At 41.9% G+C, this 17,068-nt stretch overlaps 1 protein-coding gene across 1 annotated transcript in view; it reads left to right on the top strand.

Moving 5' to 3' along the window:
* Window positions 1–17,068, top strand: part of VPS26B (VPS26, retromer complex component B) — a 54,763-nt gene that overhangs the window by 15,785 nt on the left and 21,910 nt on the right. The window contains exon 2 of the mRNA XM_007948729.2: window positions 9,899–10,055. Within this exon, the coding sequence (XP_007946920.2) occupies window positions 9,899–10,055 (157 nt within the window). The remainder of the gene's footprint in view (window positions 1–9,898; window positions 10,056–17,068) is intronic.

The raw sequence follows: 17,068 nt of genomic DNA, 5'->3' as shown, positions 1-17,068 counted from the left end.
GAAAACTCTAACACCTCAATAACAAAAAGAATCAAAATATCCAATTAAAAAATGGGCAGAAGACATGAATAGACACTTCACCAAAGAGGATATTCAGGTGGCCAATAACCATATGAAGAAATGCTCACGATCATTAGCTATTAGAGAGATGCAAATCAAAACAACAATGAGATAACATCTTGCTCTAGTACTAGTAGGAAAATTCAGTGAGACAAAATAACAAATGCTGGCGAGGATGTTTAGAGATTGGGACTCTCATACACTGCTGGTGGGACTGTAACATGGTACAACCATTGTGGAGATTCCTTCAAAATTTGGAACTAGAAATACCGTTTGACCCAGCTATTCCATTACTAAAGAATGTGAGAGTCATGACAAGAACAGACATATGCACACCCATGTTCATCATGGAACTATTTTCAGTAGCCAAAAGGTGGAAACAACCTAGGTGTCCATCAGCTGAGGAATGGATATCCAAACTATGGTATATACACACAATGGAATCCTGTGCAACCCTAAAGAATAATGTAGAATCTGCAAAACACCGTGGGGATGAACTTGGAGGACATTATGCTGAGTGAAATAAGTCAATCAGAAAAGGATAAATATTGTATTAGTCCGTTATTGTAAAAGTCAAGGAATCATTTATCTATAGAAGGACATTTTCTTTATTGGTTACCAGGGATGGGAGGGGAGGGAATACTGTTAGATAGATAGAGATAAGTTTTGATTTGAGTGAAAAGAAGGACAGTGTACCAAATGTGATTGATCAATATAGTGGCATTGAGGAAGAGAAAGACATAGAGAGGTACGTGGGAAGTACAAACAACAAAGATGAACCCTTTTGCACATATAGTACTGTGTGGTCAGTGAAGGCAAACACGGGTATATGGGTGGATAGATGGGTGATCAGGCTGAAGTATTAGGTATGTCTATGAAGTGGGGAGTGTACCCAAGAACATGTGTAGGGTTGGCAGACAATGGTCCTATAACTTAATGTGTAGGATCTGAATTCCCAGGTGTATAGTGGAGCTGACAAGGGGCAAGACTGTAGTTACTGCTTGGTCACAGCCACCTACCCAGTGGGACCGAGTAGTTGAACCTGTGGCCTCAGGACCATAGTTGCAGAGAACATCAAGCTCAATTGGCATAGCATACTACACAAAACATTGTTCTACCTCCTACTGTGGCGAGTAGCAACTGGGATCTTAAAAGCTTGCAATCTGCCATCTAGATGCAACGATGGGTCTCTCCTCATCCAGGGCCAAGAAGAGTGAAGAAAACCAAAAATTCATGGAAACAATTAGTCCTAGCGACTGGTACACCGTCCGATCTGCAGCCTGTACGACTGTGAGACCAGAAGAACTAGATGGTGCCCGGCTACTACTGTCAACCACTTGGAAGAGGATCTATGTAGGAGATCCTGGATAGACAGAACAATGTGGAACAAAACTCAAAATCATTTGGAAAAAAAAAAAAAAAGGACCAGGTTTGCTGGTCTGATAGAGCCTGGTGGAACCACTGAGACTATGGCCCCTAGCTGCCTTTCAGGTCTGGAATTGAATGCATGCCTGTGACTTCCAGCCAAACAATAGACAGGAATAGGAGTTGAACATTTACCTGAGGTAGATACACTCCTTGGAGAGAACAATCATGGGAGAAAGAAGGGCTGCTTATGCACAGGGAGACAGCTCAGGGGGCAGGAGTGCACGGAGGGATGGACACAGGGAAGGGAGGTTACTATTGGGAGGAAGTAGGAGAGGAGATACTGCATTGTGGTAAATTGTAGTCAATGCCATGAGACAAAGTGTATGTGAACTGTTGTATGGAAAGTGTATTTGCTCTGTAAATTTTCACCCAAATCACAATAAAAAGAAAAAAAAAAAAAGGTTTTCAAGACTGACCTTTCAGAAGCAGATTGCCAGGCTTGTCTTCTGAGGCATCTCTGGGTGGGTTCAAACTGCCAACCTTTCACCTAGTACATCCTTTTAAAAAGTGACCTTCGTAACCAGCCCTTGATTGCTTTGTGGACTGTCCAATGGAGACAATTGCTTCAGACTACCCCCCTCCTTTGGTCTATCTGTCTTTCCCAGAAATATAGTTACCTTCCTACTATCTTCCCTAGGAATGCAGATAACCCAAGTAAAAGTGATTGAGAAGAAACTATATAGCTAATACCCTGCAGAGACAGCCGTTTTGTCATCTGTTGCATTGGATTACCTTGGACCCAGTTCCTCACATTGGCCCCGACCCTGTTCATCAAGGGCTCTGTCTAGATCTAGGTTTTGGAGATAGGCAGGAAGAGACATAACTTTTGTTCTTGTCCCCTTATAACTCTATAACTTTACTTTCTACACCCATGATTTCAGTGCCTTCCTCTGTTCTGATAGCTCCCAACTCTTTGGCCTGACCTAAACCATCTTCTGAGTTTCACACCTCTGTGTCCATCAGGCAGCTGAACATCTCCACTGGATGCCCCACAGATACCTCAGAATCACATCCAAAATGAAGAACTCTATTCCATTCAACCCCAGTCCTGCTTCTCCTCCTACTTTATCTGTTTTGGTTGATGTCACCTGCAGAAGTCACCTTAGACTCTTCACTCTCCCTCTCCCACCTCCAGTTGGCTTCTAAGTTTTGGTCCTTTATAATTCTATGATATATCTTAATTCTCGTTTTCTCTCCATTCTCATTACCACTGCCTTTATTTGTAACAACCTACCAACTGGTCTTCCTGTCTTTGTTTTCCTCGTCTTTCAGTCTACTTTCTGTCATGGTAAACTTTCTAGAAGGCAGGTCTATTACTGTCAGTCCCCTCCTCAAAATTTTTCTCATGGACTCCCTGTTGGTTAAAGGGGGAAAGTACAAACTGAGCATCCAAAGCCTTCCTCAGCTGGCCCCTGCCTACCTTTGCAGCCTCAACTCTCCCTAACCATTCACCATCACTACTTGCACCTTTCTGAAAATAACATGTTCCTTATAGAATCATTGTATCTTCTCCTTGTATGTGCACATCTTTCTGCAAGGTATGTCCTTTCCTGACTTTCTAGGCAGAATTGAGCACTGCCTTCACCATTCTTTCAGAGGCCACATGATGGGTTCTTTTAAAGGTGGATACAACAAGGTCACTGAACCCGGAACCCCTAAAAGCCATCATTGTAACCCTAGCCCTAATCTCAGCACCTTACACATTATAGGTGCTGATTAAGCATTTGTTAGCTGGATAAGCTAGTCAGATCTAAGAATTTACAGAAGCCATGGTCTGGATTTTTCTCTTTTCCTCAGATAAATGATAGTTTTTTGAGTGAAAAGAAGGGAGGATGCAGATTTGTTTGATCACAGCTAAAAGACTTGGTTTCTTGTGTGGGTTTGTGTAGGAGGCAGTTGATGCAGGAGGGTAGCCCAAACTGGAACCCACTGCCTGCTCAGATGGTGCTCCATGGCTGCTACACACCCCTTGAACAGCAGCTTCACTGAGGGAACTGTGATAGGAGGCATTGAATCTGAACATCAATTCACCTGCTTTTGTATCTTTTTTCCACCACATTCTCCTATGCCAAGTTGAGGCTGATTCCTCCCTGTATGTAAGAAAATAAAAATTGTGAGACCTGTGCTCTTTCATCCTGTACTGACTGCTCAGATGATACTCTTTGAACGTTGCCCCTGAGAGCGCAAGATCTTACTTATTCACCAAAGTCACATATGTTTTTTCTGTTATCTTTGGTAAATTTTTAATCCCAATCAGGATGCCCTGTGCACCTAGCATACTTTATCCAATAGCATGGTCTGCATTCAAACAGTACCAACAAATATGTAGGGAAGTTATCTCCCTTGTCAGATCTATGTATAGAAAGACCTAAGTCCCAACCACTCTAGAAGCTGCTGTTATTTTTAGCTGCTGTCAAGTCATGCCCAATTCATGTTATCATGTTGTTGTTGTTGTTAGCTGCTGTCAAGTCAACCCCTGGCTCATGGTGACTCCATGCACAACAAGATTAAACCATTGAGATCCATAGGGTTTTCACTGGCTGATTTGAAAGTAGATCACCAGGCCTTTCTTCCTAGTGTTAAGCTGGAACCTCCACTGAAACTATTCAACATTATAGCAACATACAAGCCTCCACTGACACACAGGTGGTGGATGTGTATGAGATGCATTGGGTGGGACTCAAATCCAGGTCTCCTACCTGGTAGATAAGAATTCTATAACTGAATCACTACTTTTCTCCTGTAGCAGTTAGTGGGTCACATTTTTTAAAAGATGCAATACAATATATAAGGAGTCCTGTGGGAAGTACCTTAAGAGTTAGAGAGAGAGACCATTTTTCAGCTAGAATCATTTGTGGAGCATTAATGGAGGATGCAAGGCAGAATTGGGCCACCTTTGAAGATAACAGGGTTATCTTCAATGTGACTAGAAAGTCACACTTGTAGAAGAGGGTAAAAACATGGACACCTCTGTGCCCCAACGCCAAATAGATATTATCTGGATTTTTTTTTTTTTTTCACTTTTTACAGTAATGCTAGTGGATGTGTCTGAACGCATTACCACAAATGAAGCCTATAGTTTTAAACTCCAGAGACTTTCCATAAATCCTTGAAATACTAAGTGAAAGGCACATGAGAGTAAGTGGATTGGTTCTGGACTTCTTAATAAGTTGACGGAGCTTGAGGAGAGCTGGATCCAGCTGTGTGAGACAGCGCAGAGGTGTTACTTCCCCAGTAGATTTACACAATCACTAAGAGTTCATGAGGCATGTGTCAAGCAAGAATTTTGATTTAGGTATCCAGTAAACATTGGTTGGGGAAATTAAGATGAAGAGAGAGCTCCTTGGAGAGACTTCTGCTATGCTGATTGACAGCCATGAAGCTGGGACTATCTATGGCCCTGGCTCCTGAGAGCACATGTTATTGTTGTTATGTGCCGGTGAGTCGGACCCAACTCATAGCAACCCTCCTTGGGTTTCCGAGGCAGTATCACTATGGAAGTAGATTACCCCATCTTCCTTCCGAGGAGTGGCTGGTGGGTTTGAACTGCCAGCCTTCTGGTTAGCAGTCAAGTGCCTTAGGCACTATGCTACTAGAGCTCCTGAGAGCACATATTAGAGTGCCCTTAATGGGAGGATCCTGCAGTACAAAGCTCATTCACTTTCATCCAAGATAGCAGAGTTACTTCTTAGCTGTTGGTAGCTAGTTTCACCATGGAAACATCCTGAGTACAAAAGTTATTTCCTCCTATTGGGCTGAGAAGGAAGCTAGAGACAGGGAAGTTACCTTAACAAACAGCTCTTGTCAGTTCCTGCTTCCATTCTGAAATGTCTTGTGTCCTAGTGCTCAGGCAGTGGAGAAACCTGTGGATAACTTGTAGTTACATCTTTGGGATGGAATAGAGGTACTTTGCAGTCTTTTTAGGGCCCAAACCACTTGGTAGGTCAGCCTTACATTTTATGTTTTAAAATGTGTGAGAGGAATTCATACTTCGTGGTAAATCGCAAAGTATGGCTGCTGTGCCTGCCCCTGTACCCCACAGTGTTTGCAAAGGGCTTAAAAAGCCAATTCCATCCCACATAGGCCCCATATTTGCCACTCTTCAGTGTTATCTGATGGAGGAGGCAATGCTGATAGGAGCCCAGGAGCAAGTGCACTGGGGAGAAGGTGGCTTATGATGCAGGTTGGGCTCCCAGCCGCAGACCAGGTTCCCTGTGGGTTATTAAATGATTCCAGCTGTTGCTAGGGGTCTCCACATGGGCAGACAGATGGCCTGCATGCACTCAGTGCTTTCTAAGCCTTCTCTGTTGTTTCTTTCTCATGTTATCTTCAGATGTGTGATGAGATTTGTATATTTTTCTACCCACTTCTTCCCTTCTTTCTCTTGACTCTGGGATTTCCCACTTAACAGTTCATGAACTCTGGGCCCTTGCTCTGCCTACCTTTGTCACCTGGAGCTATGGTCAGAATCCTGTGTTCGGTGGTGGAGACACCAGGTCCACAAGTTAAGTGGAAAGCCAGTACTTTCTACACAGGATAACGTAGGACAGACCAGCAAAAGTCCTTGGAGGAGCCCTCATCACAAGGGCTAGCAAGTGCTCTTTCTCTACCCCATCCCTGCATTTCCTTACTTTCATTGGGGAACACATTTACTGGATTTTAAAATTAACAATGGGTTTCTTGCCTTCCCCTACCCTGCCTGCTCTCATCTCTCACTTAGCTTCATGTGGGTTATTTTCACTACCCAGAATGTTGCCCACTGCTTCTGAAACCATTTAGTATTTGGGAGAAGAAGTGATCATTTGTAATACAAGATTGAGCAAAACGTGATTACACAGGACAATCAGCCACAAACCATGTTTGCAGAATACTTATAAATTTATATAGGAGCGGCATTAGCTAGTTTGGGATTATCCACATGCTTTCTAGAGCCCACACTGCCTCAGAGTACTTCCCTTTCTGGAGAAAGAGAGTCTGTGGGGAACAGGTATGCCAGTACAAGCTCCTGGGTGAGCAAGGGGTTAGTCTCCTCCTGAATATGGTTCTCCCCACAATGCAGGGCTAGACACTCTGCTGACTCTGGGAAAACAAGAGGCCTGGTGTCTTGGGCCTGAGAAGGCTGTGGTCCTAATTGGGCTCAGACCTCATGCTATCAGGGATAGACCCCAGAGCCAGTGTACCTCCCCCCTTGTCTTTCAGGCTCATATCTCAGAAAGAGATTGGTCCTGTGTCCTGGAGATGATGAGATGCAGCCGGACACCTGTTGTCTTGGAGACTGCTCTCTGTAGACCCAACTTTTTCCTTAGTAGCAACTGCTCTGCCTTCTCTGCTTTCCCAGTTGGGCTACCCTCCTGTAAATTAAAGCCTAGCACAGAGTTTTAACCCAGAAATACCCGAGGGTGCAGTAGCTGGAACTGTTAACTGTCTTGTGTAGTCACAGTGAATATTAAGTGTCCACCACTGCAAAACGAGGCACTAGGGTAGATGCCAGGAAGCCAGTATATAGGCCTGATCTGTAAGGGGCTTACAGTATAAAATGGGAAAGACCATGTATATAAGCAAAACATTATTTGAGTAGCAGAGTACAAACAGACATAAAATAATATTGAACAAATGGGTGCATGATCTTATAATAAAGAAATACCAATATTACTCAGCTAGTATGAGAAACAAAGTATTGAGACATGCTACAATATGGATGGAGCTTGAAGACTTTATGCTGAATGAAATAAGTCCAGAAGGATAAATATTGTATGACCTCACATATAAAGAGACAAGAAAAAGCAAATGTATAGAGACCAAAGTTTATTAGTGGTTACCAGGGGCAGGAAAGAGGGGGAAAGGGGTATTAATGTTGATGGAAACATCACATTGATTAAAGGTAGGGTTGCACAGTTGGGTATTATAGTGGCAGTCAGTAAGTTGTACAATTTAAAGAGTTGAATAGGCAAACCAAACCCAAACCCACTGCTAGCGAGTCAATTCTGATTCACAGCAACCCTTTACGACCAAGTAGAACTGCCCCATAGGGTTTCCAAAACTGTTAATCTTTACAGAGGCACACTGCCTCATCTTTCTCCCATGGAGCAGTTGGTGGGTTTGACCTGCTGACCTTTTTGGTTAGCAGCCAAATGTTTTAACCACTGTGCCACCCGGGGTCCTTGAATTGGCCAAAATTGTATGATATTTGTAACAACAACAACAACAAAAGAGTAGCTTTTGAGGATGCTTGTATATAACCAAAACCTAATGGGATTTGGTTTTTAGTTTGGAGGTTTGGGGCCTTTTTTCCTGGGACATCCTAGTTAATTGGCTTAATAATGTGCTTAGTGCTTCTACCTCCTAGTTTGTTGCACAGTGCCTATGGAGTCTTAAAAGGCGAAGCACAACCAAAAAACACCCAGACCAAACCCACTGCCATCGAGTCAATTCTCACTCATACTGACCCCCATTGTGTTTCCTAGGCAGGTAAATCTTTACAAAAGTAGATTGCCCAGTCTTGCTTCCACAGAGTGGCTGGTGGGTTTGAATCACCAACCTTCTGGTTAGCAGTCAGATGCCTTAGGCGCTATGCTACCAGAGCGCCTTCAAGGCACAGTAATTGGTCTCTATTTGCCTGGAGCGGGAGCTCTGGTGGCATAGTGCCTAAGGCATTGGACTGCTAGCCAGAAGGCTGGTGGTTCAAACCCACCAGCCCCTTCTCTGAAGGAAGGTTGGACATTCTATTTCCATAGTGATATTGCCTCGGAAACACAAGGAGGGGTCATTATGAGTCGGATCCAACTTGATGGCAAACACAACAACAACAATTTGCCTGGAGCAACATAGGAAGGAGAGTCAGGAATAAAAGGAGGGTATAGAATGTGTAGCTAACTAACTCCATGAACAACTCCCTTTGCCATATATATATTTTATTTATTTATTTATTTTTTTTTCCTTCTTTGCAATATATATTCCAAGAAGACTTGGATGGTGCCTGGCTACCATTACTGAACATTTTGATCAAAGATTCTGTAGAAGAATCTTGATCAGAAGGGGGAAAATGCAGAATAGAATTTCAAAATGTCATGGACTCCAGACTTTCTGAAGCCAAGGGGGATGTATGAAACCCTGAAACTACTGCCCTGAGATAATCTTTAAAACTTAAACTAAAAATGCCCTCTGAAGTCTTCTTAAAACCACACAGTAGTTTAGCTTAACCAGTAAAAAAATGTATGCTTTGAGCATTATGTTCTTTTAAGAAGTATCTAGATGGGATCAAAGTGACAACAGCAACTTGAAATAAGAGATAGGAACCTTAGGGGGAAGTTATGTTAATGAGGGAGGAACAACTCAGAAAAGGACTGTGTGAATGGTTGCACAACTCACAACTCAGAATGTAATCAATGTCACTGAATTGTACGTGTAGGTACAATTGAATTGGTTATATTTTGCTGTGTATTTTTCTTAAAAATACTTAAAAAAATTGCAAAAAAGAAATACCAGAACAATTTCCAGAAGAAGTTAGAACATTGTGTCTCAAAGTGCCATCCTTGAACCAGCAATATCAATGTCCCCTGGGAGCTTGTTAGCGATGTAAATCCTCAGGCCCCTAGTCCCATTGTATCAAAAACACTAAGGGTAGATCCAGCACTCTGTGTTCTAACAAGCTCTCCAGGTGAGTCTAATGCACACTGAAGTTGGAGAGCCATAGTAATTCAGAATAGACATAACCTTAAAATTTGTCACATTAGCCACGTGCATTCCTTTTCTAGTAGCAGCTCAAACATCAAACCAAACTTGCGGCCATTGAGTTGATTTAGACTTCTGTAAATCTTTAACAGAAGTGGATTGCCTTATCTTTCTTCCATGGAGTGGCTGCTGAGTTCAAACCACCAACCTTTTGGTTAGCAGCCAAATGCCTTAACCACTATGCCAGAGTTCCTTTAAATAGCAACTAGCTGCTAATATTTATTGAGTACTTACTGTTGATAGGAGCTCAGTTCTATCCTAATCCTTTACCTGTATTACTGCCTTTAATTTTCACATAAAACTTTATGAAGTTTATATAAAGGTATATCCTCTTATACCAGGTAATGGATATAGGCAGAGTCAAGGAGGAGACCTGCTCTAATCTCAGATTTGCAACCAGTTCTGTGACTGTAATCCAGTCATTTAGCTACCCTATGCTTCAACTTCCTCATGTTAAATAAGGCCATTCCTAGCTAACTCACAAGATTAATATAAGGACAGTATGATTAAATAAGTGAATATACTTTCCAGAAAAAACCACTGTCATCAAGTCAGTCTAGTAGTGGATTGAGAAGGCACTGATGGAAATCTTTCAGAAGAGAGGTTCAGAAGAGAGTGCACCCTTCCTTGCCCCATGTGGCTCAGGGCCTGATAGATGAGGGTGATGTTCTCTCTCCAGAACTCTACTACGACCGTGGGAACCACCATGAGTTTGTATCCCTGGTGAAGGACTTGGCCCGGCCCGGAGAGATCACCCAGTCACAGGCCTTTGACTTTGAATTCACCCACGTGGAGAAGCCATATGAATCCTACACAGGGCAAAACGTGAAGCTTCGGTAAGTTGTGTCCACCTCTTCCCCACTCTTGGTCCAGAACCTGCCCATGTGAATGAGGAACTAAAGCTGTCTTCATTTTGGGGGTGTCTTTATATGAGTATTGGATTAGTGGATGGAAGGAAGAGAGTTGAGAGCAGTGCTGTACTGGTAAATGTTTAATGATTAGTTCTTGGGGTTTATATACTTTAATGTTAAATAATAGCTGTGTTTAAATCATGTGGCAGATTCCTGAAAACCTCACAGTCAGCACTTATAGGCTAGCTCCATTTCTGGCTCCAACACACTGTTGGCTGGGTGTCAGGAGATGTTGCTCCTCAGTCCAGCTCTGCCACACAGTTAGCAACATGATCTTGAGCAGTTTTTTGATGCTCTATAATTCACCTGGGAGCTGTGGTAGCATAGCAGTCAAAGGCTCTAAGGCATTTGACTGTTAACCAGAAGGCTGGCAGTTCAAATCCACCAGCCACACTTCGGAAGGAGGATTGAGCAATCTACTTCCACAGTGATACAGTCTCAGAACCCCAAGAAGGGGTGGCTATAAGTGGGATCCGACTCCACAGCAGTGAGTTTGGTTTTTTTTTGTTTTGTTTTGTTTTTTCCTTAATAATTCACCTTTCTCACTGGAAAATGGGTAATAGATTTGGATTCTGATTCAAATCTGTCCTTTCCATCTCTCCAGGGTGATGAGAAAATAAAGCACAGGATAGTGTGATAAGTTCTCTGAAAATTAGTAAACATGTTATAAGCACATAGTTATTTTTTACTATTGCAGTGTTGGAAACTCGGAGGATAGGGACTGATGCTGAGTTTAAAAAAAAAAAAAAATTGGAGAGTATCTATGACTCTTTAAGGTGTAGTGCTCAGGTGACGTGATAACACTGGATGAAATGGACTTCCTACGCCACTCTGGATAACCTGATTCCACCTTGGTACTATCTCATGAAATCAGCTCATTTTCAGCAGCTAACGGCCTGGGTTTAGGACAGCCTGCAGACCATGACAATACTTTTCTTCTACTTCTTTCTCCCTGGTCTCCTCTCTCCCATCAGAACAGATTTTGTAGGCTCTTCTTTGTACATTTTTGCAAGGATGTTGTTGTTGTCATGTGCCATTGAGTCAGACCCGACTCATAGCGACCCCTCCTTGAGTTTCTGAGGCAGTATCACTATGGAAGTAGATTGCCCCATCTTCCTTCCAAGGAGTGGCTGGTGGGTTTGAACTGCCAGCCTTCTGGTTAGTAGTCAAGTGCCTTAGGCACTAAGCTACCAGAGCTCCCTGCAAGGATGTTAAGAGGATGTAAATTCCAGATTAGGAATTTGTAATTTATCTCTCAAGCATCAGAAACATGAGAAGATGGTGTGGGCATTTCTTTCTTTGTTTTAAAGCAGGGGAATGGTTCTTTTGAAAGATTAATTTAGAGACTGTATGTAACATTTGATGGATGGAAGAATGGAGACAAAAAGTTAGAAGGCTAATTTGGACATAATAAGAATAGGCAAAAAGTGAGGAAGTTAATAAATACCAACAGAATTCAGCTAACTGGAGGCTCGTGGAAATGGAGATGAAGACTAAAGACTATCAAGAGGGAAAGATTATTTGAGATGAGATGATCCATCCAATCCTAGAAGTGAGTGTGAAGCACTGGCAGAATATAGAGGTGAGATGTTTGCCAGACAGTTGAAACATAAGCCTCGAGCTCAGGCCCAACGTAAAACTTAGAAATATACCCTTGAGGGTCATCTGCTTTTTTTGAGGATAAGGAGAGCCCAGAGAAAGAAGTACCAGCACCTATGACCCCCAACAGTAGCAGAAGGACAGAGAAGCAGAATTGGGGTAACGTCCTATTGTTAGAGTCAGGGGAGGAATATTTCAAGGAGGAAGAAAGAAGGGATTTCTGTCTAATACAAAATTGACAAAAAGAAAAAGGCTTTGGTTTGGCAGCTGAGAGGGAGCAGTTTCTGTTTGTTAGTGGTGGTGTTAGGTGCTGTCAAGTCCACTCCAGCCCCATGTACAACAGAATGAAACACTGCCTAGTCATGCACCATCTTCACAATCCTTGCTCTACTCAAGCCCTTTGTGGCAGCTGCTGTGTCAGTCCATCTTGTTGAGAGTTTTCCCCTTTTTCACTGACCCTCTACTTTACCAGCATGATATCCTTCTCCAGGGAATTGTCCCTTCTCACCACCTGACCAAAGTAGGTGAGATGAAGTCTGGTCGTTCTTACTTCTAAGGAGCAATCTGGCTGCACTTCTTCCAGGACAGATTTGTTCATTCTTCTGGTAGTCCTTGGTATTTTCAGTAATCTTCACGAACACTGTAATTCAAAAGCATCAACTTTTCTTCCATCTTTCTTATTCATTGTCCAGCTTTCACATGCATATGAGGAAATTGAATATACCATGGCTTGAGTTAGGCACACCTTAGTCCTCAAAGTGACATCTTTGCTTCTTAACACTTAAAGGAGGTCTTTTTCAACACATTTGCCCAGTGCAATATGAACTGCTGCTTATATGAGTGTTGATTAAGTAGATCCATGTAAAATGAAATCCTTGACAACTTCAATCTTTTCTCAATTTATTGTGATACTGCTTATTGGTCTAGTTAGGAGAATTTACTTTTCTTTATGTTGAGGTGCAAGCCATAGTAAAGACTGTATTATTTGATCTTCATCAGTAAGTCCTTTAACTCATCTTCACTTTCAGCAAGCAGGTTGTGTCATCTGCATATCGCAGGTTGTTATTGAATCTTCCTCTAATCCTGATGCCACATCCTGCTTCATTTAATCCAATTTCTCTGATTATTTGCTCAGAATAAAGATTGAATAAGTATGTTGAAAGGATACAACCCTGATGCACACCCTTCTTGATTTAAAACTATGCAGTTCCCTTGTTCTATTCACACGACAGCCTCTTGGTCTATGTACAGGTTCCTCATAAGCACAGTTAAGTGTTCTGGAATTCTCATTCTTTGCAGTGTTATCCATAATTTTTTATAATCCATACAGTTAAATGCCTTTGCAGAGTCAGTAAAACACAGGTAAAATCTTTCTGGTATCCTTTGCTTTCAGCTGAGATCCATCTGACATCAGCAGTGATATCCCTCATTCTACATCTTCTTCTGAAACCAGCTTGAATTTCTGGACCTTCCCAATCAATATATCACTGTAACCATTTTGAATTACCTTCAGAAAAATTTTACTTGAATGTGATATTGATGTTGCTGTTGTTGTTAGCTGCCATTGAGTTGGCTCTGACTCTTAGTGGCCCTACATACAACAGAACGAAACACTGCCCGGACCTGTGCCAGCCTCACAATCCTTTCTGTATCTGAGTGCATCATTACATCCATCGTGTCAGTCCATCTCATTGAGGGCCTTCCCTTTTTTCATTGACCCTCCACTTTACCAAGCATGATATCCTTCTCCAGGGAATGGTCCCTTCTGGCAACGTGACCAAAGTAAGTGAGATGAGGCTGGCCACTGTCACTTCCAAGAAGCATTCTGGCTGCACTTCTTCCAGGACAGATTTGTTCATTCTTTTGGCAGCCCATGTTACATTCAGTATTCTTCGCCAACACCACAACACAAAAGCATCAATTCTTCTGTGGCCTTCCTTGTTCATTTTCCAGCTCTCACGTGTATATGAGTCGACTGAAAATAACCATAGCTTGAGTTAGGCGCACCTTAGTCTTCAAGGAGACATCTTTGCTCTTCGTCACTTTAAAAAGGTCTTTTGCAGCAGATTTTCCCAGTGTAACATGTCATCTGATGTCTTGACTGCTGCTTCTGTTGATGTTGATTGTGGAAGCAAGTAATATGAAATCTTTAACAACTTCAATCTTTCCTCCGTTTATTGTGATGCTGCTTATTGGTCCAGTTGTGAGGATTTTCATTTTCATTATGTTGAGATGTAATCCATACTGCAGACTGTAGTCTTGAGTCTTCATCAGTAGGTGTTTCAAGTCATGCTCAATTTTAGCACGTAAAGTTGTTTCTGCATATCGTAGGTTGTTAATGAGGCTTCCTCCAATCCTGATGCCTTGTTCTTCTTTATATATTCCAGCTGCACAGATTACTTGTTAAGCATACACAAAAAAAAAAAAAAAACCACTGCCCTCGAGTCGATTCGACTCATAGCGACCCCTCCCTGAGTTTCTGAGGCAATATCTCTGCAGAAGTAGATCATCCAATATCCTTCTGAGGACTGGCTGGTGGGTTTGAACTCCCAGCCTTCTGGTTACCAGTCACATACCTTAGGCACTACACTGCCAGAGCTCCTTTGTTCAGCATAAATACTGAATAAGTATGGTGAAAGGATACAGTGCTAATGCAGTCTCATCCTGATTTTAAACCACATGGTATCCCCTTGTTCTGTTCGAACAATAGCCTCTTGGTCTATGTACCGGTTGCTCATGAGCACAGTCAAGTGTTCTAGAATTCCTGTTCTTCTCAATGTTATCCATAATTTGTTATGATCCACACAATCGAATGCTTTTACATAAGTCAATGAAACACAAGGAAAAACATCTTTCTGGTATTCTTTGCTTTCAGCCAAGATCCATCTGACATCAGCAATAATATCCCTCATTCCACATCCTCTTCTGAATCCAGCTTTCATTTCTGGAAGTTCCCTGTCAGTATGCTACTGCAACCATTTTTTAATTATATTCAGCAAGATTTTACTTGCATGTGATATTAATGATATATTGTTTGATAATTTCCACATTGTGTTTGATCACCTTTCTTTGGGATCGGTACAAAAATGGATCTCTTCCAGTCAGTTGGCCAGGTAGCTCTCTTCCAAACTTCTTGGAATAGACGAGTAAGGACCTCCAGTGCTTCATCTGTTTGTTAAAGCATCTCAATGGGTATTCCATCAATGCCTGGAACCTTGCTTTTTGCCAATTCCTTCAGTGTAGCTTGGACTTCTTCTTTCAATACCATTGCTTCTTGATCATATGCTACCTCCTAAAATAGTTGACAACGGCCAAAACAGGTAAGAGGGAGAGCCCCTAGGCAGGTAGCAGCAGCCAGGGCCAATGGCTGAAATAGGTAAGAGGGAGAAGCCCCAGGCAGGAAGCTAAGGGAGACAAACTTGTCTGTCAGTTTGTCATAGTGTGATGGCTTGTGTGTTGCTGTGAGGCTGGAGGCTGTGCCATCAGTATTTCAAATGCCAGCAGGGCTGCCTATGATAGAGACTTTTCGGCAGAGGTTCCAGACTGAGACACACTCAGAAGAAGGACGAGGCCATCCACTTCTCAAAGAATTGGCCAATGAAAACCTTATGAATAGCAGTGAAACGTTTTCTGATATATTACTGGACAACTTTATGAATAGCCCTGAAACATTATCTGATACAGTGCCGGAAGATGAGCCCCTCAGGTCAGAAGGCACTCAAGATACGGCTGGGAAAGAGCTGCATCATCAGAGTAGAGCTGAGCCTAATAATGTGGATAAAGTAGAACATTCAGAACCTCCATTTCCTGATGTGGCACAACTCAAAATGAAAAGAAACAGCTGCAAACATTCATTAATAATCAGAACAAAGTATGAATCTAGGAAAATTGGAAGTTGTCAAAAATGAAATGGAATGCATAAAGATTGATATCCTAGACATTAGTGAGCTGAAATGGACAGGTTTTGGCCCTTTTGAATCAGACAATCATATGATCTACTATGCCAGGAATGGCAAATTGAAGAGCAACAGTATGGCACTTATCATCACAAAAAGTGATTCAAGATCTATCCTGCAATACAGTACTGTCAGTGATAAGATGATATCCATACACCTACAAAGCCAAAGATGAGGAAATTGAAGATTTTTACCAACTTCTATATTCTGAAATTGACCCAACATGCAATCAAGATATGGTGATTATCACTGGTGATTGGAATGCAAAAGATGGAAACAAAGAAGAATCACTGGTAGTTGGAAAACTTGGTCTTGGTTATAGAAATGAAGCTGGAGATCACATAATAGAATTTTGCAAGACCAATGACTTATTCATTGCAAATACCTTTTTTCAACAACACAAACGGCAGCTATACACATTGCCTTCACCAGATGGAGTACACAGGAATCAGCCTGACTACATCTGTGGCAAGAGGCAGTGGAAAAAGTATCATCAGCCAAAACAAGGCCAGGAGCTGACTGTGGAACTAACCGTCAACTGTTCATATGCAAGTTGAAGTTGAGCACAATTAAAACAAGTCCACGAGAGCCAAAACATGACCTTGAATATATCCCTCCTCAATTTAGAGACCGTCTAAAAAATAGATTTGATGCACTGAACACCAGTGACTGAAAACCAGAAGAATTGTGGTTTGACATCAGGAACATCATCTGTGGAGAAAGCAAAAGGTCATTACAAAGACAGGGAAAGAAGAAAAGATAGAAATAAATGTCAGAAGAGACTCTGAAAATTGCCCTTGAACAAAGAGTGGCTAAAGCAACTGGAAGAAATGACAAGATAAAAGAGCTGAACAGAAGATTTCAAAGGGCAGCTCGAGACAATAAAGTTATTAAAATGAAATGTGCAAAGACATGGTATTGGAGAGCCAAAAGGAAAGAACACACTTGGCATTTCTCAAGCTTGAAAGAACTGAGGAAAAAAATTAAGCCTTAAGTTGCAATATTGAAAGATACTTTGGGCAATATATTGAATGATGCAGGAAACATCAAAAGAAGGTGGTAAGAATACACAGAGTAACTATACCAAAGAGAATTAGTTGATGCTCATCCATTTCAGGAAGTGGCATATGATCAAGAACCCAGGAAGAAGTTGAATCTGCACTGAAAGAAGTGGCGAAAAACAAGCCTCCAGGAATTGACGGAATACCCATTGAGATGTTTCAACAAACAGATGCCCCACTGGAAGCACTCACTCGACTATGCCAAGAGATTTGGAAGACAGCTTTCTGGCCAACTGACTGGAAGAGATCCATATTTGTACCCATTCCAAAGAAAGGTGATCCCACAGAATGTGGAAATTATTGAACAATATCATTAATATCA

This window comes from Orycteropus afer, unplaced genomic scaffold, assembly GCF_000298275.1.
Source record: "Orycteropus afer afer isolate SDZICR_OR568_19922 unplaced genomic scaffold, OryAfe1.0 scaffold00221, whole genome shotgun sequence".
NCBI classification, from domain to species: Eukaryota; Metazoa; Chordata; class Mammalia; order Tubulidentata; family Orycteropodidae; genus Orycteropus; species Orycteropus afer.
Note: the sequence above shows the minus strand (reverse complement) of the source record. Positions and strands in the feature narration are given on the sequence as shown.